This window comes from Parasteatoda tepidariorum, chromosome 9 (genome assembly GCF_982258835.1).
Source record: "Parasteatoda tepidariorum strain Cologne lab strain chromosome 9, Ptep-v5.0, whole genome shotgun sequence".
NCBI lineage: Eukaryota > Metazoa > Arthropoda > Arachnida > Araneae > Theridiidae > Parasteatoda > Parasteatoda tepidariorum.
In genome coordinates this window covers 65,450,147-65,465,173 of record NC_141763.1, presented here as the reverse complement: position 1 = coordinate 65,465,173, position 15,027 = coordinate 65,450,147, and the positions used below count along the sequence as shown (strand labels likewise).

Genomic DNA, 15,027 nt, shown 5'->3' with positions numbered 1-15,027 from the left:
TGCCTTTCAAAAAATAGCCTTACCATAAAAAATTTTCATACTTCGTCTAAAGACCATTTTCCACAACATACACTATAAAAAAAACTCCGGATCAAATTACAGCATAAATTACCATCACTTTGGATACATCATCCGTAAAATTCATTTTTACCGTAAAATATCGTGTCGTAATTTTTACATTAGTATTTATTTCATTAGCGATTCAGTGATTTAAAACTAATTATTACCGTAAAAATCACCAATTTTCACGGTACATCAATTTTTTTTTTTTTTTTTTGTTCCGTAACATGTTTACGGTAACATGTCATGTATTCTACGATAAAAAGCACCGGCACCCTGAGTACCGGTATTTTTTCCCTTAATTTGATCCAGTGCAGAATGTAGAGTTATCATATACAATGACTAGATAAGGTGTATTATGAAATTATCCAAATATATTCTTGCGTTTCATCATTTGTTAAGAAAATCAGGATTTTTATAAATTGCCTGGTTATTGTACCTAAGAATTTTAAATAATTCATAGGATACATACAAATGTAATTATTTATTTATATATTTACTTATTTAATTAGTTGCTTAATTTTATTTTTCTATTTATTTATTTATTCTATTTATTTCATCTTTATTTATCTATATATAATCTTCATGTATATATTTAATCTATATATTCATTTAATTAATTCATTCATTTCCTTTTCTATTTATTTAGTTATTCAATTATTTAATTAAATTCATTTTTTATTTATTTATTCATTCTATTTGTTTATTCTATTTATTCATTTATTTATTCTACTTATTTAATTAATTTTATTCTCCATTTATTTATTTATTTATTTATTCTATTCATTTATTCATTTTATCAAGTTTGAAATTAGAAAATGAAAAAATAAGACTCTTTACTGCAGATTATAATCGAAACTATAGTTAATAAGTGATGAACATTCAGAAATTAACCGCAAATCAATATCTCTAGATACGTAGTTTATTGAACCTCGACGTTATAACGGTAGAAAACATTCTTTAATGAAACAGACAATTTTCCTTTTTCCAGCTGAACAAAACCAGCTGCGCTCGAAGCACAAATTTTGAAAGCAAAGCTGGTTTTTAACGTTCCATGACTACTATGACCCTCTGAAGCATGCACCTCTTTGAAATTTAATGACCAAAATACATTCTTTCCGGTTATAAGTCATTAAAAATTGTTTATTTTATGAGCTATATTTCGTATATAACTCTCTAAATGTGACCGAAAAGAAAGACAAAGGAATTCTGACGATAAAATCAACATTGTTTTTTTCCAAATTCTAATTAGAGCTAAATGGGATTGTTAGATAAATGTGTAATTCATCTATATTTTTTTTTTCTAATTGCTTTACTTTTTAATTTTGAACTTCATACTTTCTGTTTTTTAAGATTTATTGCTCTTCTTAATTAATGGTTGATTATTATCAAAAATAATAATAAAGGAAAACAATAATAAAGTACTTAATAACTAGATAATAAATAACTATTCAATAAATAACTAAATTTTTCAGATAGTTTACAACAGAGAAAATAATTTTGTTTTTGTCTCACATTAAACAAAAAAGCAAGGCATAACTTTTGAAAGAGTTAGCAGAAGGAGGAGTTTCGGTGGTGATAGCAATTATACATAAATGATGCGCCCTACATTTTTCGTTTTAAAAGTTAAAAGTTATTTTCTTCTTTTTAAACTATTTGAAAATGAAGATTAATTTATTTCAGTTTATTATCTTCCTTTCAGTTCCATATTTGCCTTATTTTATTAATTTTTTCGATTTTAATTTAAATAATTCTTTGTTCAAGTTTTGTATTTATATTATTTGCAATTATTATTAGGTTTTATACTAATTTTTAGTTAATTTTTAATAAATTTACTTATATTAATTTTTATCCAGATTTTAAATTAATTTAATTTTCAATTTTTTAATTAATTCTTAATAAGTTTTAAATTATATATATATATATATATATATATATATATATATATATATATATATATATATATATATATATATATATATATATATATATATATATATATATATATATATATATATATAATTTATTTAGATTGCTTAGTATTGTTTATTTATGTTGTTTTATATGATATGATATGATGGAACATATCAAATAATATTGTATTGCATTGCATTATATATTATATTATATTATATTATATTATATTATATTATATTATATTATATTATATTACAAAATCGTAGTTTAAGATTATTCTATTAGGAATAAAATAAGTTTCTTTTCCTTTTTATAAAATATGTATCCATAACTACCATAACTATAACTGAAAAAAACGGAAAAGTAAATTTAAAAAATGTTTGTCCCAAAGAAAAAAATAATGCAGTGACCAGTTTGGTCAGATCAATAGCTCACACACAATAATTGGACTGTATTTATTTTATACTCATTTATTTTGTACCAGCATTACAGACTCGCTCGTGAGCCCGTTACACATTACACATACACATACACTGCTGCTTCCAGCACTCAGTTCTACAATTAAATTCAATTTACGCTTACAGCGCCATCTATATGTTTAATGGGAATTAACACTCCCCACGATTGAAATTGCAAATTTCAATAAATTTTACACAATTAACAATATAATGTTATACAGAGAAAAAAAATATATACATATGAATCATACAAATAACATTGTGACATAAAGCAGACATTGAGATATAAACTAAAGCTAATTTTCTATTTGCACAATTACTCTATGGGAAGAATACAAATGTCACGAATATTCCTTTGAAGTTGTTTGCCATTAGGTAAACTTAACTTCACTACTCTTATTTTTCCGTCACGGCCAGGCATCACCTCAACAATTCGTCCTACTAACCATTGCGTAGATGGTAAATTCTCTTCCTTTATCAAACACAGGGTTCCTATTTCTACATTATTCTTTTCAAATTTCCATTTATTACGTTCCTGTAAATTATTAAGGTAATCCCTTTTCCACAACTTCCATATTCTCTGACTATACTTATTAATCTTTTGCCAGTTAGAAAGCCTATTCTCAGTTATATCTATTAGTTGGGGTTCAGCGAGTGAGGTGATGGGCCTACCTATCAAGAAATGACCAGGTGATAGAGTTTCAAATTCATCAAACTCCGGTGATAGTGGAGTGAGAGGTCTGGAGTTCAAAACACCTTCGATTTCAGTCAAAATTGTCAAGAATTCTTCTAAAGTTAAATTTTGATTGCCAATTACTCTTTTTAGGTGGAACTTAAACGACTTCACACCAGCCTCCCAAATTCCCCCGAAGTTTGGTGACCTTGGTGGGATAAATTTCCAATCAATCCCTTCATTAGTAAAATAACTGGCTAACGTCTCATCTGGGCAATTTATCAATTTCCTTAACTTCTTAATCTCAATGTTAGCACCGATAAATGTTTTTGCATTATCGGTCATAATTTTTGCACACTTGCCCCGTCTCCCAAAAAAACGTTTTAGACTGGCAATGAACGATTGAGAAGTTAAATCAGTTACAAAATCTAAGTGAATTGCCTTGGTACACAAGCAAATATAAACAGCAACATAAACCTTATTTGTGACCCCTTTTCTCTGGTTTTTGAACTTAATAGAAAATGGGCCACAAAAATCAATTCCCGTGATGTTAAATGGATAATTAGGTCTTGTACGCTCTTTTGGTAGATCAGCCATTATTTGATTACTCATAACAGGTTTGTTTTTAAAACATGTGATACAACTATGTACAATTTTCCTACAATTATTTCTACCATTAAGAGGCCAGAACTTTTGTCGAACTTGATATAATAATGCTTGTGGTCCCAAGTGCAAATATTTTAAATGACAATATCTCAAAATTATGGTGGTTAAAGAATTCTTACCCGGTAAAATGATGGGGAACTTAGAATTAACAGGCAAGTCTGACAGAGATAATCTACCACCAACTCTCATCAGCTTATTTTCATCTAGAAAAACACACAATGAAGACAACTTACTGTTCCTCGGAACAGGCTTACCTTTTTCCAAGTTTTTGATTTCTTCTGGGAACTCACTTCGTTGTAAACATTTTAACAACCAAATTTCAGCTGCGTTTAATTCACTTACTAACAAGGGACCAATTTTTCTTGCATCTGGATTTTTACAATTGTAAATGAATCTGAAAAGAAAACTCAATACATGAATAATTTTAGTATAATTGTTAGATAAGGTAAGAATTTTCTCAAAAAGGGAAGCATTATCTATAGAAATTAATGTCACTAAATGGGAATCACAGTTCTTTTTAAGTTCAACTTGGTACTCTTCTTCATGAACAGTTTGCTCCTCATAAGCGTCAGGAATGTTCTCTTTTAGGAAGTCAGGACCAGACCACCATTTCGCACTGCCAAGAAGAACGTCAACAGTCACACCTCTGCTTAGCATGTCAGCGGGATTGTCTCTACTAGCACAGTGGTGCCATGATGTCTGGGCTGTCAATGCTTGAATCTCTTTTACACGGTTCGCCACAAAAGGTTTCCATCGTTTGGTTGAACTCTGAATCCAGTAGAGTACGATTTTAGCATCAGTCCAGAAAAAGCTTGTTGATTGATGTTTTTGGTCGATTACTTTCTTCACCTCTTTAGCTAATCTTGATGCTAGCACAGCACCCATGAGTTCCATCCTCGGTAGTGTAATCTTCTTCAAGGGTGCAACTCTGGTTTTAGAAGACACAAGATTGGTAATGATTTGATCTTTGACTCGTATTTTTATGTACACGGCGGCTCCATAGGCCTTGATACTAGCGTCTGAAAATGTGTGGATTTCGACACATAAATTCTCATCACCTGTAGGACTCATCACATGTCTAGGAATTTTAAGATCTTTTAGTTGAGAAACTTCTGTACACCACTTCTTCCACGTTTTTGCAATGTCGGGTGGCAACTCTTCATCCCAGGTGATTTTCCTCTGCCAGATCTCTTGAAATAAACATTTAAATCTGATGGTGAAGGGAGTGAGAAGACCTAAAGGGTCAAATATTCTTCCTGCAGCCATTAGCAAAAATCGTTTGGTATTTTTATCCTGTTGAAGAAATTCAAGCAAGCTATCTATCTCCACGGTGATAAAGTCACTAAGTGGATTCCAAGAAAGGCCTAGGACTCGATGCAGACTTCCTTCGAGGTCCTCTGGGTGTAGTAGATCAAATCTTTCTTCATTCAATTTTGTCATAAGATTTTCATCATTCGAAATCCACTTCCTTAGGTTCATTCCAGCATCTCCCATGATTTGTTTCGCTCTTTTAGAAATTTCAAAGGCTGCTTCTTCACTGTCCTCTCCAGCTATCAAATCGTCAACGTATAAACAGTCATCAAGTACTTGCACTGTGGATGGAAACTCTTCACGATATTTTTCTATATGCTTTTTAATGGTAGCTGCCAACAAAAATGGACTAGAATTCACTCCAAATATTACTCGCTTGAATCTGTAGATCTCTATATGTTTTAGATCCTTTCCAAAAAGAAATCTCACAGCGTCTCTGTCTCTATCACTCAAGGATATCTGGAGGAATGCTTTCTCGATATCAGCCAGAAATGCAATTCTATTTAAACGAAAATGGATCAGAAGATAAAAGATATTTGGATTCAGATTAACCCCTTGAAACAAACAATCATTCAGAGATAATTGTCCGATTCCATGTGCACTAGCATCGAACACTATTCTCATTTTGGTGGTTAACCTCTCCTTTTTATTGACAATCAAATGGGGCAAGTAAAACACAGGCTTATCGTTTGGTTTTGAATGATCCAATACTCTCTCAATTATTCCTTCTCTCAAATAAATTTTTAAAGTTTCGCAATATTCTAAGTATAGTGAATTATCACGATTCATTCTTTTAATCAGGGAGTCAAGTCTCTTCTTTGCAATGTTCAAATTATCATCTAACTCCTGCCAGTTCTTCTTCCAAGGTAAGGCTACCTCGTATCGCCCGTTTTTAAAACTCACTGTGTCATTAAAGTTCTTAAGGGCTTCGTTTTCGTCAATGTTTTCATTCTCGTCATTAATGCCAATGGACTCTAGCTCCCAAAATCTACTAATGGACTTTTCTAATTCCGTATTATCTTTAATTAATCCGCAGTGAACCCTATCATAATTTTTTGTTGGTATGCTCCCACTTACAACGTAACCGAATACCGTATTTTGTAAAATTAACTTTGTATTAGGGGGTTGTATTTGCCCTATCCTCATAATTTCATAAAAATGTTCCGCGCCTATAAGTATATCAATAGGACCTGGCCTGTTAAAACTTAAATCCGCCAATTTCACATCTCTTAATTCTGGGAAACTGCATTGAATTGGTTTAGATGGAGTAAAATCCATTATTCTTGGAACAACTAAGAAGTTTAAATCTAAATTAAAATTTCCCTCCTCATTTGTAATGGTAGTACTCACTCGTGATTTTATTTCTAATGACAATTCATTTAATCCTGACACTGAGGCATTTATTTTTTCTTTCCTTAAATTAAGTCTATCAGATAACCTTTTGCTGATAAAATTCGAATTCGCACCCACATCAAGCAAACCCCGGCAAGGAATTAAATTGTTTACATTATCTTTTATGTAACAAATAATCGTACTAAGCAAAACACATTTTGATTGTATTGAATTCGAATCGAAACTCGCAGCCGCAAAATATTCTTCGTTTTTGTTTTGATTAACTTCCGCACTTCTAGAAGGATTGGTAATAAATTCAGCTGCGGTGGGGGAAAGCACGCTTCGACTAGCAGTCGCCGATGCCTCATACGGTTTTTTCTCAGGAGAGAAATGCAAAGTCACGTGATGACGCCTTTTACAATTCTGGCAAGAATACTTAGATTTGCAATTTGATACTCTGTGGTTATTTCCTAAGCAATTAAAGCATAATTTATTAGTTTTAACAACTTCTACTCGATCATTAACGGATAAGTTTTTATAAGCAGGGCAGTTATATAATGGATGATTTTCACTACACGATAAAACACATTTAGAAATTTTAGCATCTGACAAGAATACTCGCGAAGCATTTTTTGAGTGGGGATTTTTTACGTTTTCTAAACTATTGACTAATTTTTTCCCACGCGATGTATAGTATAGATCGATCTCTTTCGATAATTGAGAGGGTTTAAACCAATCGTCTCCCTGTTTCATACTTATATGATATGCGGTATCTTTGTCAAGTGTTTGATAGATTTTGTCGGATACGATTAACTCTTTTAATGTTTCGAAATCCGACACCTTCCTTAATTTCAAATAATAATCATAATTTGTTATCAATCGAGACGCGTATTGTACGTGTGTTTCGTTTGGTTGTCGGAATGTATTTTTGAAATGTTCTAAACACGATTGAGGGGTGGGCTCAAATTCTCTTATTACGATTGATTTTACTTTAGAATAATCATTTAACTCGTTATCTTTTATATATGTAATCACGTTTGTGGCCTTTTCTCCTAATAAATTTAGCAGAATTTCTGCCTTGTATTTCTCGGGTACACTTTTAGAGTTAAATGCCCTTTCTAAGGATGAGAAAAAATAACTCCAACCTTCAGGTCTACTAGGAACTTTAACTGTTAGAGTCCGGACACTTTTGACGAGTGAATCCAGCGATTCAGTACTTTCGGAGTTCTCAAATTTGTTTTCGTTTCGCAGTTTAGCTAGTTCTAATTCTGCTTTTGTTCTCTCAAACTTAAATTTTTCTAACTGTAACAACGATTCCTTTTCTGCTTTTCTATCATTAATTATAGTATTTGCTATGTCAGTAGCAAGTTCTGGCTCTTTAACAAATGTTTCGTTGTTTTTTATTAAGTTCGTTAGCTCAATAATAGTCATAGTCTCAGTAACATTTTCACCTAACTCAATGGCAATTTGCCTTAAGTCCTCTTTTTTCGCTCCTTTAAACATAGTTTATATTTATATATAGTCAATATAAAGTCAATGCACAATTTATCTCAATCAAATTTCAAAACTGGTACATACCTTTTAAGTGATGAAATTCGTATTTTAATCCATAGGTTTTAACTCACCTCCGTTCTCGGAGGACCACTTGACCAGTTTGGTCAGATCAATAGCTCACACACAATAATTGGACTGTATTTATTTTATACTCATTTATTTTGTACCAGCATTACAGACTCGCTCGTGAGCCCGTTACACATTACACATACACATACACTGCTGCTTCCAGCACTCAGTTCTACAATTAAATTCAATTTACGCTTACAGCGCCATCTATATGTTTAATGGGAATTAACATGCAGAATTGACACTATTCAATTATTAATGGAGTTCAAGCTTAATTGATTGACGACCTCATTGTAGAAAAAGAGCTTCAATTAGGAATTTACCACTGGTTTTGTAAGTAAATAAATGCTTATTAAAGTACATCAATCTTGTTGAGAAATGATGTCAAAGGACTATTTGTCTTTTTGCGTGTAGGCTATTGAAGAATGCCTAAAAACTTTCAACCTTCCAATTCTTAAACTATTTGTCATTTTCTTTTCTTTGAAATCTGCACATAGCAGTGAAATTAAATTACTAAGTAAACAAGTATAACTTTTCCGACCCGCTTTTTTAGAGAAATAGGTGTTTCGATTTAATTAGAAATTAACTCGCTTCTATGTTTTAAAGCGGTTGTAACGAGCCCTCATCCCCCTCATACCAGAAAACTATCCCCAGATGGCGCCACTGGCGCAACAGAAATAATAACTTTTATTTTTTCAAAAACTTAAAAACAGTAGAAGTAGATGTAATGTAACTAGAGACGCGCCATGCAGCGCTAGTACCTAACTAAAGGTTTTCATCACTTTATAATCATCATTTACCATTTCATGTAAATTCATCTTCATCTATTTGTAACTAAAACCAATAAAGGTTTATGAATAATCAAATTGGCGGTCTAAAGGTAAGTGGAACATTTTCCACAATTCATATTGAAAACAGGAATTCATTTTAGATTGAACATTTTCTGGCGCCCGAACAGGGACCGCCATTAAGAGATTTCTTGTTTATTTTCGATTAGAAATTTAGTTTCATAGAATAGTGACTTTAAGTGTATAAATAGTTCGCTTATAAATTAAGATGGAGAAATCCAAACAAAAGCGTACTACGATAAGGTCATTAACAACTAAGTTATTAACCAAAATCGAAAACATTTATCAAGACGATAAGGTTACAATAGATGAATTGGATGAGTTAATGTCTGAATTAATATTAAAACAAGAACAATTGAAAGAAATTGATCTCGAAATTCAGCAGGGTATTACGGATGTAAATGAAATCGATACAGAAATTATAAAGTGTGATGAATATTTGACAAATATTGTACGAAGTAGAAGCAAATTAAACAGAAAAATAGAAAAACTGTCGACTTCGGTAGTGTCTCCTGAGTTAAATTCGAACATTTCTGAACCGAAGATAAACACTAATATAAGAATAAATGAAACTTCTTCTGTGAAACTGCCTCTTTTAACTATAGAGAAATTTTCTGGCGATCCTGCAGACTGGCAAAGATTTTACGATCAGTTCGAATCTGCCATAGATAAAAACACTGGTTTGTCGAATGTTGAAAAGTTTAATTACTTGAAAACATATTTAGTGGGATCGGCTTCAGATGCGATTAAAGGATTCAGTTTAACAAATAATAATTATGTATCAGCAATTGAAACATTAAAAGAACGCTTTGGCAAGAAAACGTTGATTATTAACTCTCATTTGAATAAATTATTGAGTTTAACCCCAGTAGAAAAATCAACAGATATTTTTTCGTTAAGAAAACTTTTTGATTCTTGTCAAACTGAAATAAGAAATTTAGAATCTTTGGGAATTAATCAGGAAAATTACGGGGCTTTACTCTGTCCTATACTTATTAAATTACTTCCTTCAGATATAGTGTTAGAAATAACTAAAAAATATAGCAATGATGATGAGTGGAAAATATCAGAGATCCTCGATATTTTAAAAACAGAAGTAATTAGCCGAGAAAAAGCCACGGCCTTGAGTTCGTCTATAACACGAGTTTCAGAATGTTCCCCCTTCCCCTCCTCAAAGCGTAGCAGTGGAGGCGAGAATTCGCATAAACAAAATAAGAATCGCATATCAACGGCGTCTGGTTTATTGAATGAATCGAGTAATAAGAAAAATAAATGTATTTCTTGCGGTTCCGATAGACATAATTTATGGGATTGTAATGAATTTAAAATGAAAGAAATGAATGAGAAAAGGGATATTTTAAAGAGAAGCGGTTGTTGCTTTATTTGTTTTCGCTTTGGCCATACGGCTAAAAAATGCAGGAGTTTTGTAAAATGCGATATTTGTTTTAGACGTCATTATACATTTATGTGTCCGGAAAAGAAAACAGATAGTAAAGTGGAAAGTACGGTTTTATCGAATGAAACTTGTAATCCAGAAGTATTAATGCAAACGTTAACAATTCGCTTAATAAACGGACAAAAGGAAATAGTTATACGCGGATTGATAGACACGGGGTCCCAAAAGTCGTATCTTTTAAAAGAAACAATAAATAAAATTGGTTACAAACCAATAGGGCAAGAAAACTTAAATCATAGTCTTTTCGGTGGATTACAAAGAACTAATCAGCATAATAAATACAGAATTTTTTTGAGCGATTTAAATCGGGATTATTTTTGTAACTTTGAAGTTTATGATCAGGAAAAAATTTGTACAGAAATTCCTAAAATAAGAGACGGCTCGTGGATAAAAGAAGCGAATAAGTTAGGAATTAAATTTTGCGATTATAAAAACATGGAAGGGTCGAATTCAGAAACTAAAGAAATTGATTTACTTATCGGAGCCGACGTTTGCGGTAAGCTTTTCACAGGTATTATTAAATCGGTTTCAGAAAATTTAATTGCATTCGAAACGCGATTAGGTTGGACACTTATGGGAAAAACACGTGATCCTGAAAACAGTAATAGTACCAACACAGTTTTGTCCCTTCATGTGGCTCAGGCTAAAATTTCGGATCTCTGGAAACTAGATACGTTAGGAATATTAGACCCTGGTGAAAAAGAATCAAGAGAAGAAATTGCAAAAGCTACCGAAGACCATTTTAATCGCAACATTAAGGTACTTGAAGATGGGAGATATGAAGTGAGCCTTCCATGGATCTTAAATCACCCTACTTTGCCTAATTATAGAAGTGTTGCTGAAAGAAGATTGAAGAACTGCGTTGAGTCCTTAAAGAAATCAGAAATATTAGAAGATTATGAAGCGGTATTTAAAGAATGGTTGCAAGAGGGAATTATCGAAGAGGTTGACCCAGACGATACAGCCACCAATGAACATTTTTTACCCCACCGAGCAGTGATAAAAGAAAATTCTACTACCAAGATCAGACCCGTTTTTGATGGTTCGACCAAAATAAAAAATTTCCCCTCTATCAATAATTGTCTTGAAAAAGAACCTAATCTTGTGGAGCTCATTCCTTCAGTGATCAACAGATTTAGATTAAATAAGATTGGAGTCATTGCAGATATTCGAAAAGCTTTCTTACAGATCCAACTGAGTGAAGCTGATAGACCTTTCCTAAGATTTCTATGGTGTGAAAATGGAGACCTTTCGAAGATCAAAATTTACCAACATAGAAGAGTGGTGTTTGGCTTGACTTGCAGTCCGTATTTGTTGGGAGCCACCCTACGGTACCATTTGAAGAAAGCGCCAGAATCAATGCTGGAAACTGCAGTTAAATTAGAAGAATCATTTTATGTAGATAATTGCTTAACCAGTGTTGAAGATAGAGAACATTTGCACAAATTTATGACTGAATCGCAGTATATATTGAAGAGAGCTCAATTCGATCTAAGAGGGTGGGAGCATAGTATCCTAAATTCACAAGAAGTAGCCATCCCTGAAGAAGAAAGAAAAGTACTAGTTTTGGGACTGATTTGGAAACTAAGTACTGATTCATTGACTTTGGACTTAAAGGAAACATCGCAGGCCTCTGAGACTTTAACCAAAAGGAAAATTCTGTCTGAAGTTCACAAAGTATTCGACCCCATTGGTTACACGTGTCCAGTAACATTAAGACCGAAGATCATGCTTCAGGAGTGCTGGAAGCTAAAATGCACTTGGGATGCAGAATTACCATCTTCTATTAGAAAAACGTTTGAAAAATGGCAAAAACAACTAAGTCAATTGAAAGATATAACGATTCCGAGATGTCTCTTGGACAATCCTGAAGGTTCGAGAAAATTAAGTTTACATATTTTTTGTGATGCGAGCAAGGTAGCTTATGCTACATGCATATTCCTGAGAAGCCAAAACGAAGACTCGACATCATGTCAGCTCATTCAAGCTCGATCTCGAGTAGCTCCTCTAAAACCCGTCACAATACCCAGACTTGAACTTTTATCCTGTACAATTGGAGCTAGACTGGCACATGGAGTTAAATCAGACTTAAGACTTGAAAATATTCCAACATTTTTCTGGTCAGATTCAGTAAATGCCCTCTTTTGGATAAAAAGGAATGAAAATTGGGCCCCTTTTGTTTACAACAGAGTCCAAGAAATCAGATCTCTTAGTTTGCCAGAAGAATGGAATTATGTTCCCGGAACTCTTAATCCAGCTGATCTTCCCTCACGAGGATGTTCTGCAGAGCATCTTAAGCAATCTAAATGGTGGGAGGGCCCTATGTGGCTGAGAGATCCACCACAGCTCTGGCCAAAAGATATTATCGATCCAGATTTAGACATTATCAATGCTGAAAGAAGAAAAACAGTAGTGACTTCAACAAATTTATTCAGAGGACAAATTCCGTTATATGATACTTTAACATCATATCAAAAAATGATAAGAGTAACTGCTTGGATTTACAGATTTTATCGAAACATCAAGAGTGCTGCGGATGAACGAAACCTCGAAAAACAGCTGACTATTGAAGAAATGAAAGATGCTGAAATGGTTATTGTGAAGTACGTGCAGAACAGATGCCTAGCAGAAGAAACCAAGCCTTGCTATACTTCATTACAAACTATAACGGATGATGAAGGCCTTATACGAGTCAGAACAAGAATAGCCATGAGGCAGGATTTGAGAACATTTAAGTATCCTATTGTTCTACCATCTGACCATAATGTCACTCACTGTCTTATACGTGATAAACACAAAGAACTAAATCATGCCGGAACTCAAATTGTAATGTCAGTTCTAAGAGAACAATATTGGATCCTCAGATGCAGAAAAACTGTTCAACGAGTGATTAAAAAATGTGTCACTTGCAAAAGATTCAGTGCTCGTCCTACAGAAGTGCTAAGTGGTCCTTTACCTGAAGATCGTGTACGAGAAGCATTGATTTTCGAGGTCATTGGAGTGGATTTGTGCGGACCACTCTTTTTAAAGGATGGAAGCAAGAGTTGGATCGTGCTATTCACCTGTGCGGTTTTCCGAGCCATTCATGTTGAATTAGTGACTTCACTTTCCACGGATAGCTTTCTGTTGGCATTTAGAAGGTTCATAGCACGACGAGGAAGACCCGCAACGGTTTTCTCTGACAACGGCACAAATCTGACTCGAGCGGCTGCAGATCTGAAATCAGTAGACTTCGAAAAACTAAAAGAGTTTGCTACTTCGAAAAAGATTCACTGGAAGTTCAATCCTCCCTCTGCACCCTGGTGGGGTGGATTTTTTGAAAGAATGATTGGAATGCTAAAATCAATTTTACGGAAAGTCCTTGGAAGAGCAAACCTTCTCTATGAAGAGCTATACACAGTAATTTGTGATGTTGAAAGCATCATAAATTCCAGACCACTTACGTACATCTCAGAAGATCTAGAGGACATGATACCATTAACACCTGCCATGTTTTTGCACGAACTTAAAGAATCTGGAGTACCAGATATTGATTTAATTGATGCCACCAGGATGAAAAAACGATTTGCCTATCGTCAAAAAATTCGAGAGGACTTAAGAAAACGTTTCCGAATTGAATACTTAGGACAACTTAAGGATTTTGCCCGTAAAAAGAAAGACTCTCAAGTTAAAGAAGGAGAAATCGTTCTCGTAGGAGACGATAACCACAAACGCATCAATTGGCTTTTGGGCAAAATAGAAGCTCTTTACACCGGCAAAGATGGAAAAACAAGAGTGGTGCGCGTAAAAACTCGGCATGGATCATACTTACGACCATGTCGAAAACTTTATAGACTTGAATTGACTAATTGAGTTTCGTCATGACATTTGTCGTCCAAAACTCAAGGTGGGAGGATGTAACGAGCCCTCATCCCCCTCATACCAGAAAACTATCCCCAGATGGCGCCACTGGCGCAACAGAAATAATAACTTTTATTTTTTCAAAAACTTAAAAACAGTAGAAGTAGATGTAATGTAACTAGAGACGCGCCATGCAGCGCTAGTACCTAACTAAAGGTTTTCATCACTTTATAATCATCATTTACCATTTCATGTAAATTCATCTTCATCTATTTGTAACTAAAACCAATAAAGGTTTATGAATAATCAAATTGGCGGTCTAAAGGTAAGTGGAACATTTTCCACAATTCATATTGAAAACAGGAATTCATTTTAGATTGAACAGCGGTTATGAATACAAGATTTCCATACTAACATTTTACTTGTTTCACAAAATACTCAGACAAATTTCTGATCAAAAAATTCGAATTCACAAATAAAACGCTTCTACACACTTCCAAATTTCAGCAAAATGCTAGGATCGACATTTTTAGCGTTTTAAGATATATTTTAGAGCATGAAATATAAGGGTACGAAAAGAAACTTTTTTTCTTTATTAAACTGAAGATTATTTCTTAAATAGAACAAAATAAATAAATGAAGTAAAATGAAAAATATCAGAATTTTAAATTCTATTTATCTATCTTTTTAGTTACTTATTTATTTTTCGATTTTTTGTAATATAAATTTTGAATAATGAGTCACAAACAATCAACTTTCTATGACGTCAAATTTCCTTCTGCAGAAGTTATATTTCAACTGCACAATTAAATGAATCGAACATTTTTGTGTTCTGTGCTTAGA

The 15,027-nt window shown here is 33.1% G+C and overlaps 3 protein-coding genes across 3 annotated transcripts in view; 1 reads left to right on the top strand and 2 right to left on the bottom strand.

Annotated features, from left to right (window-relative positions):
• Positions 1-15,027, bottom strand: part of LOC107447953 (uncharacterized) — a 63,593-nt gene that overhangs the window by 36,417 nt on the left and 12,149 nt on the right. The gene's annotated exons all lie outside the window — the stretch shown is intronic.
• Positions 2,752-7,920, bottom strand: LOC147804145 (uncharacterized). The gene has a single exon (XM_087151449.1). It carries the CDS (start codon positions 7,918-7,920, stop codon positions 2,752-2,754), a length of 5,169 nt encoding a protein of 1,722 aa, XP_087007575.1.
• LOC147804144 (uncharacterized) lies at positions 9,097-14,196 on the top strand. The gene is made up of 2 exons (XM_087151447.1): positions 9,097-9,568; positions 10,703-14,196. The coding sequence occupies exons 1-2, from the start codon at positions 9,097-9,099 to the stop codon at positions 14,194-14,196; spliced, it is 3,966 nt and encodes a 1,321-aa protein (XP_087007573.1).

Bases quoted from the DNA above. Each gene is read 5' to 3' on its own strand.
- LOC147804144 (XM_087151447.1), top strand. From the start codon at position 9,097: ATGGAGAAATCCAAACAAAAGCGTACTACGATAAGGTCATTAACAACT. The intron at 9,569-10,702 runs GTTTGTCGAATG...AAATTTGTACAG, and splicing joins TGCCATAGATAAAAACACTG to AAATTCCTAAAATAAGAGAC.
- LOC147804145 (XM_087151449.1), bottom strand. From the start codon at position 7,920: ATGTTTAAAGGAGCGAAAAAAGAGGACTTAAGGCAAATTGCCATTGAG.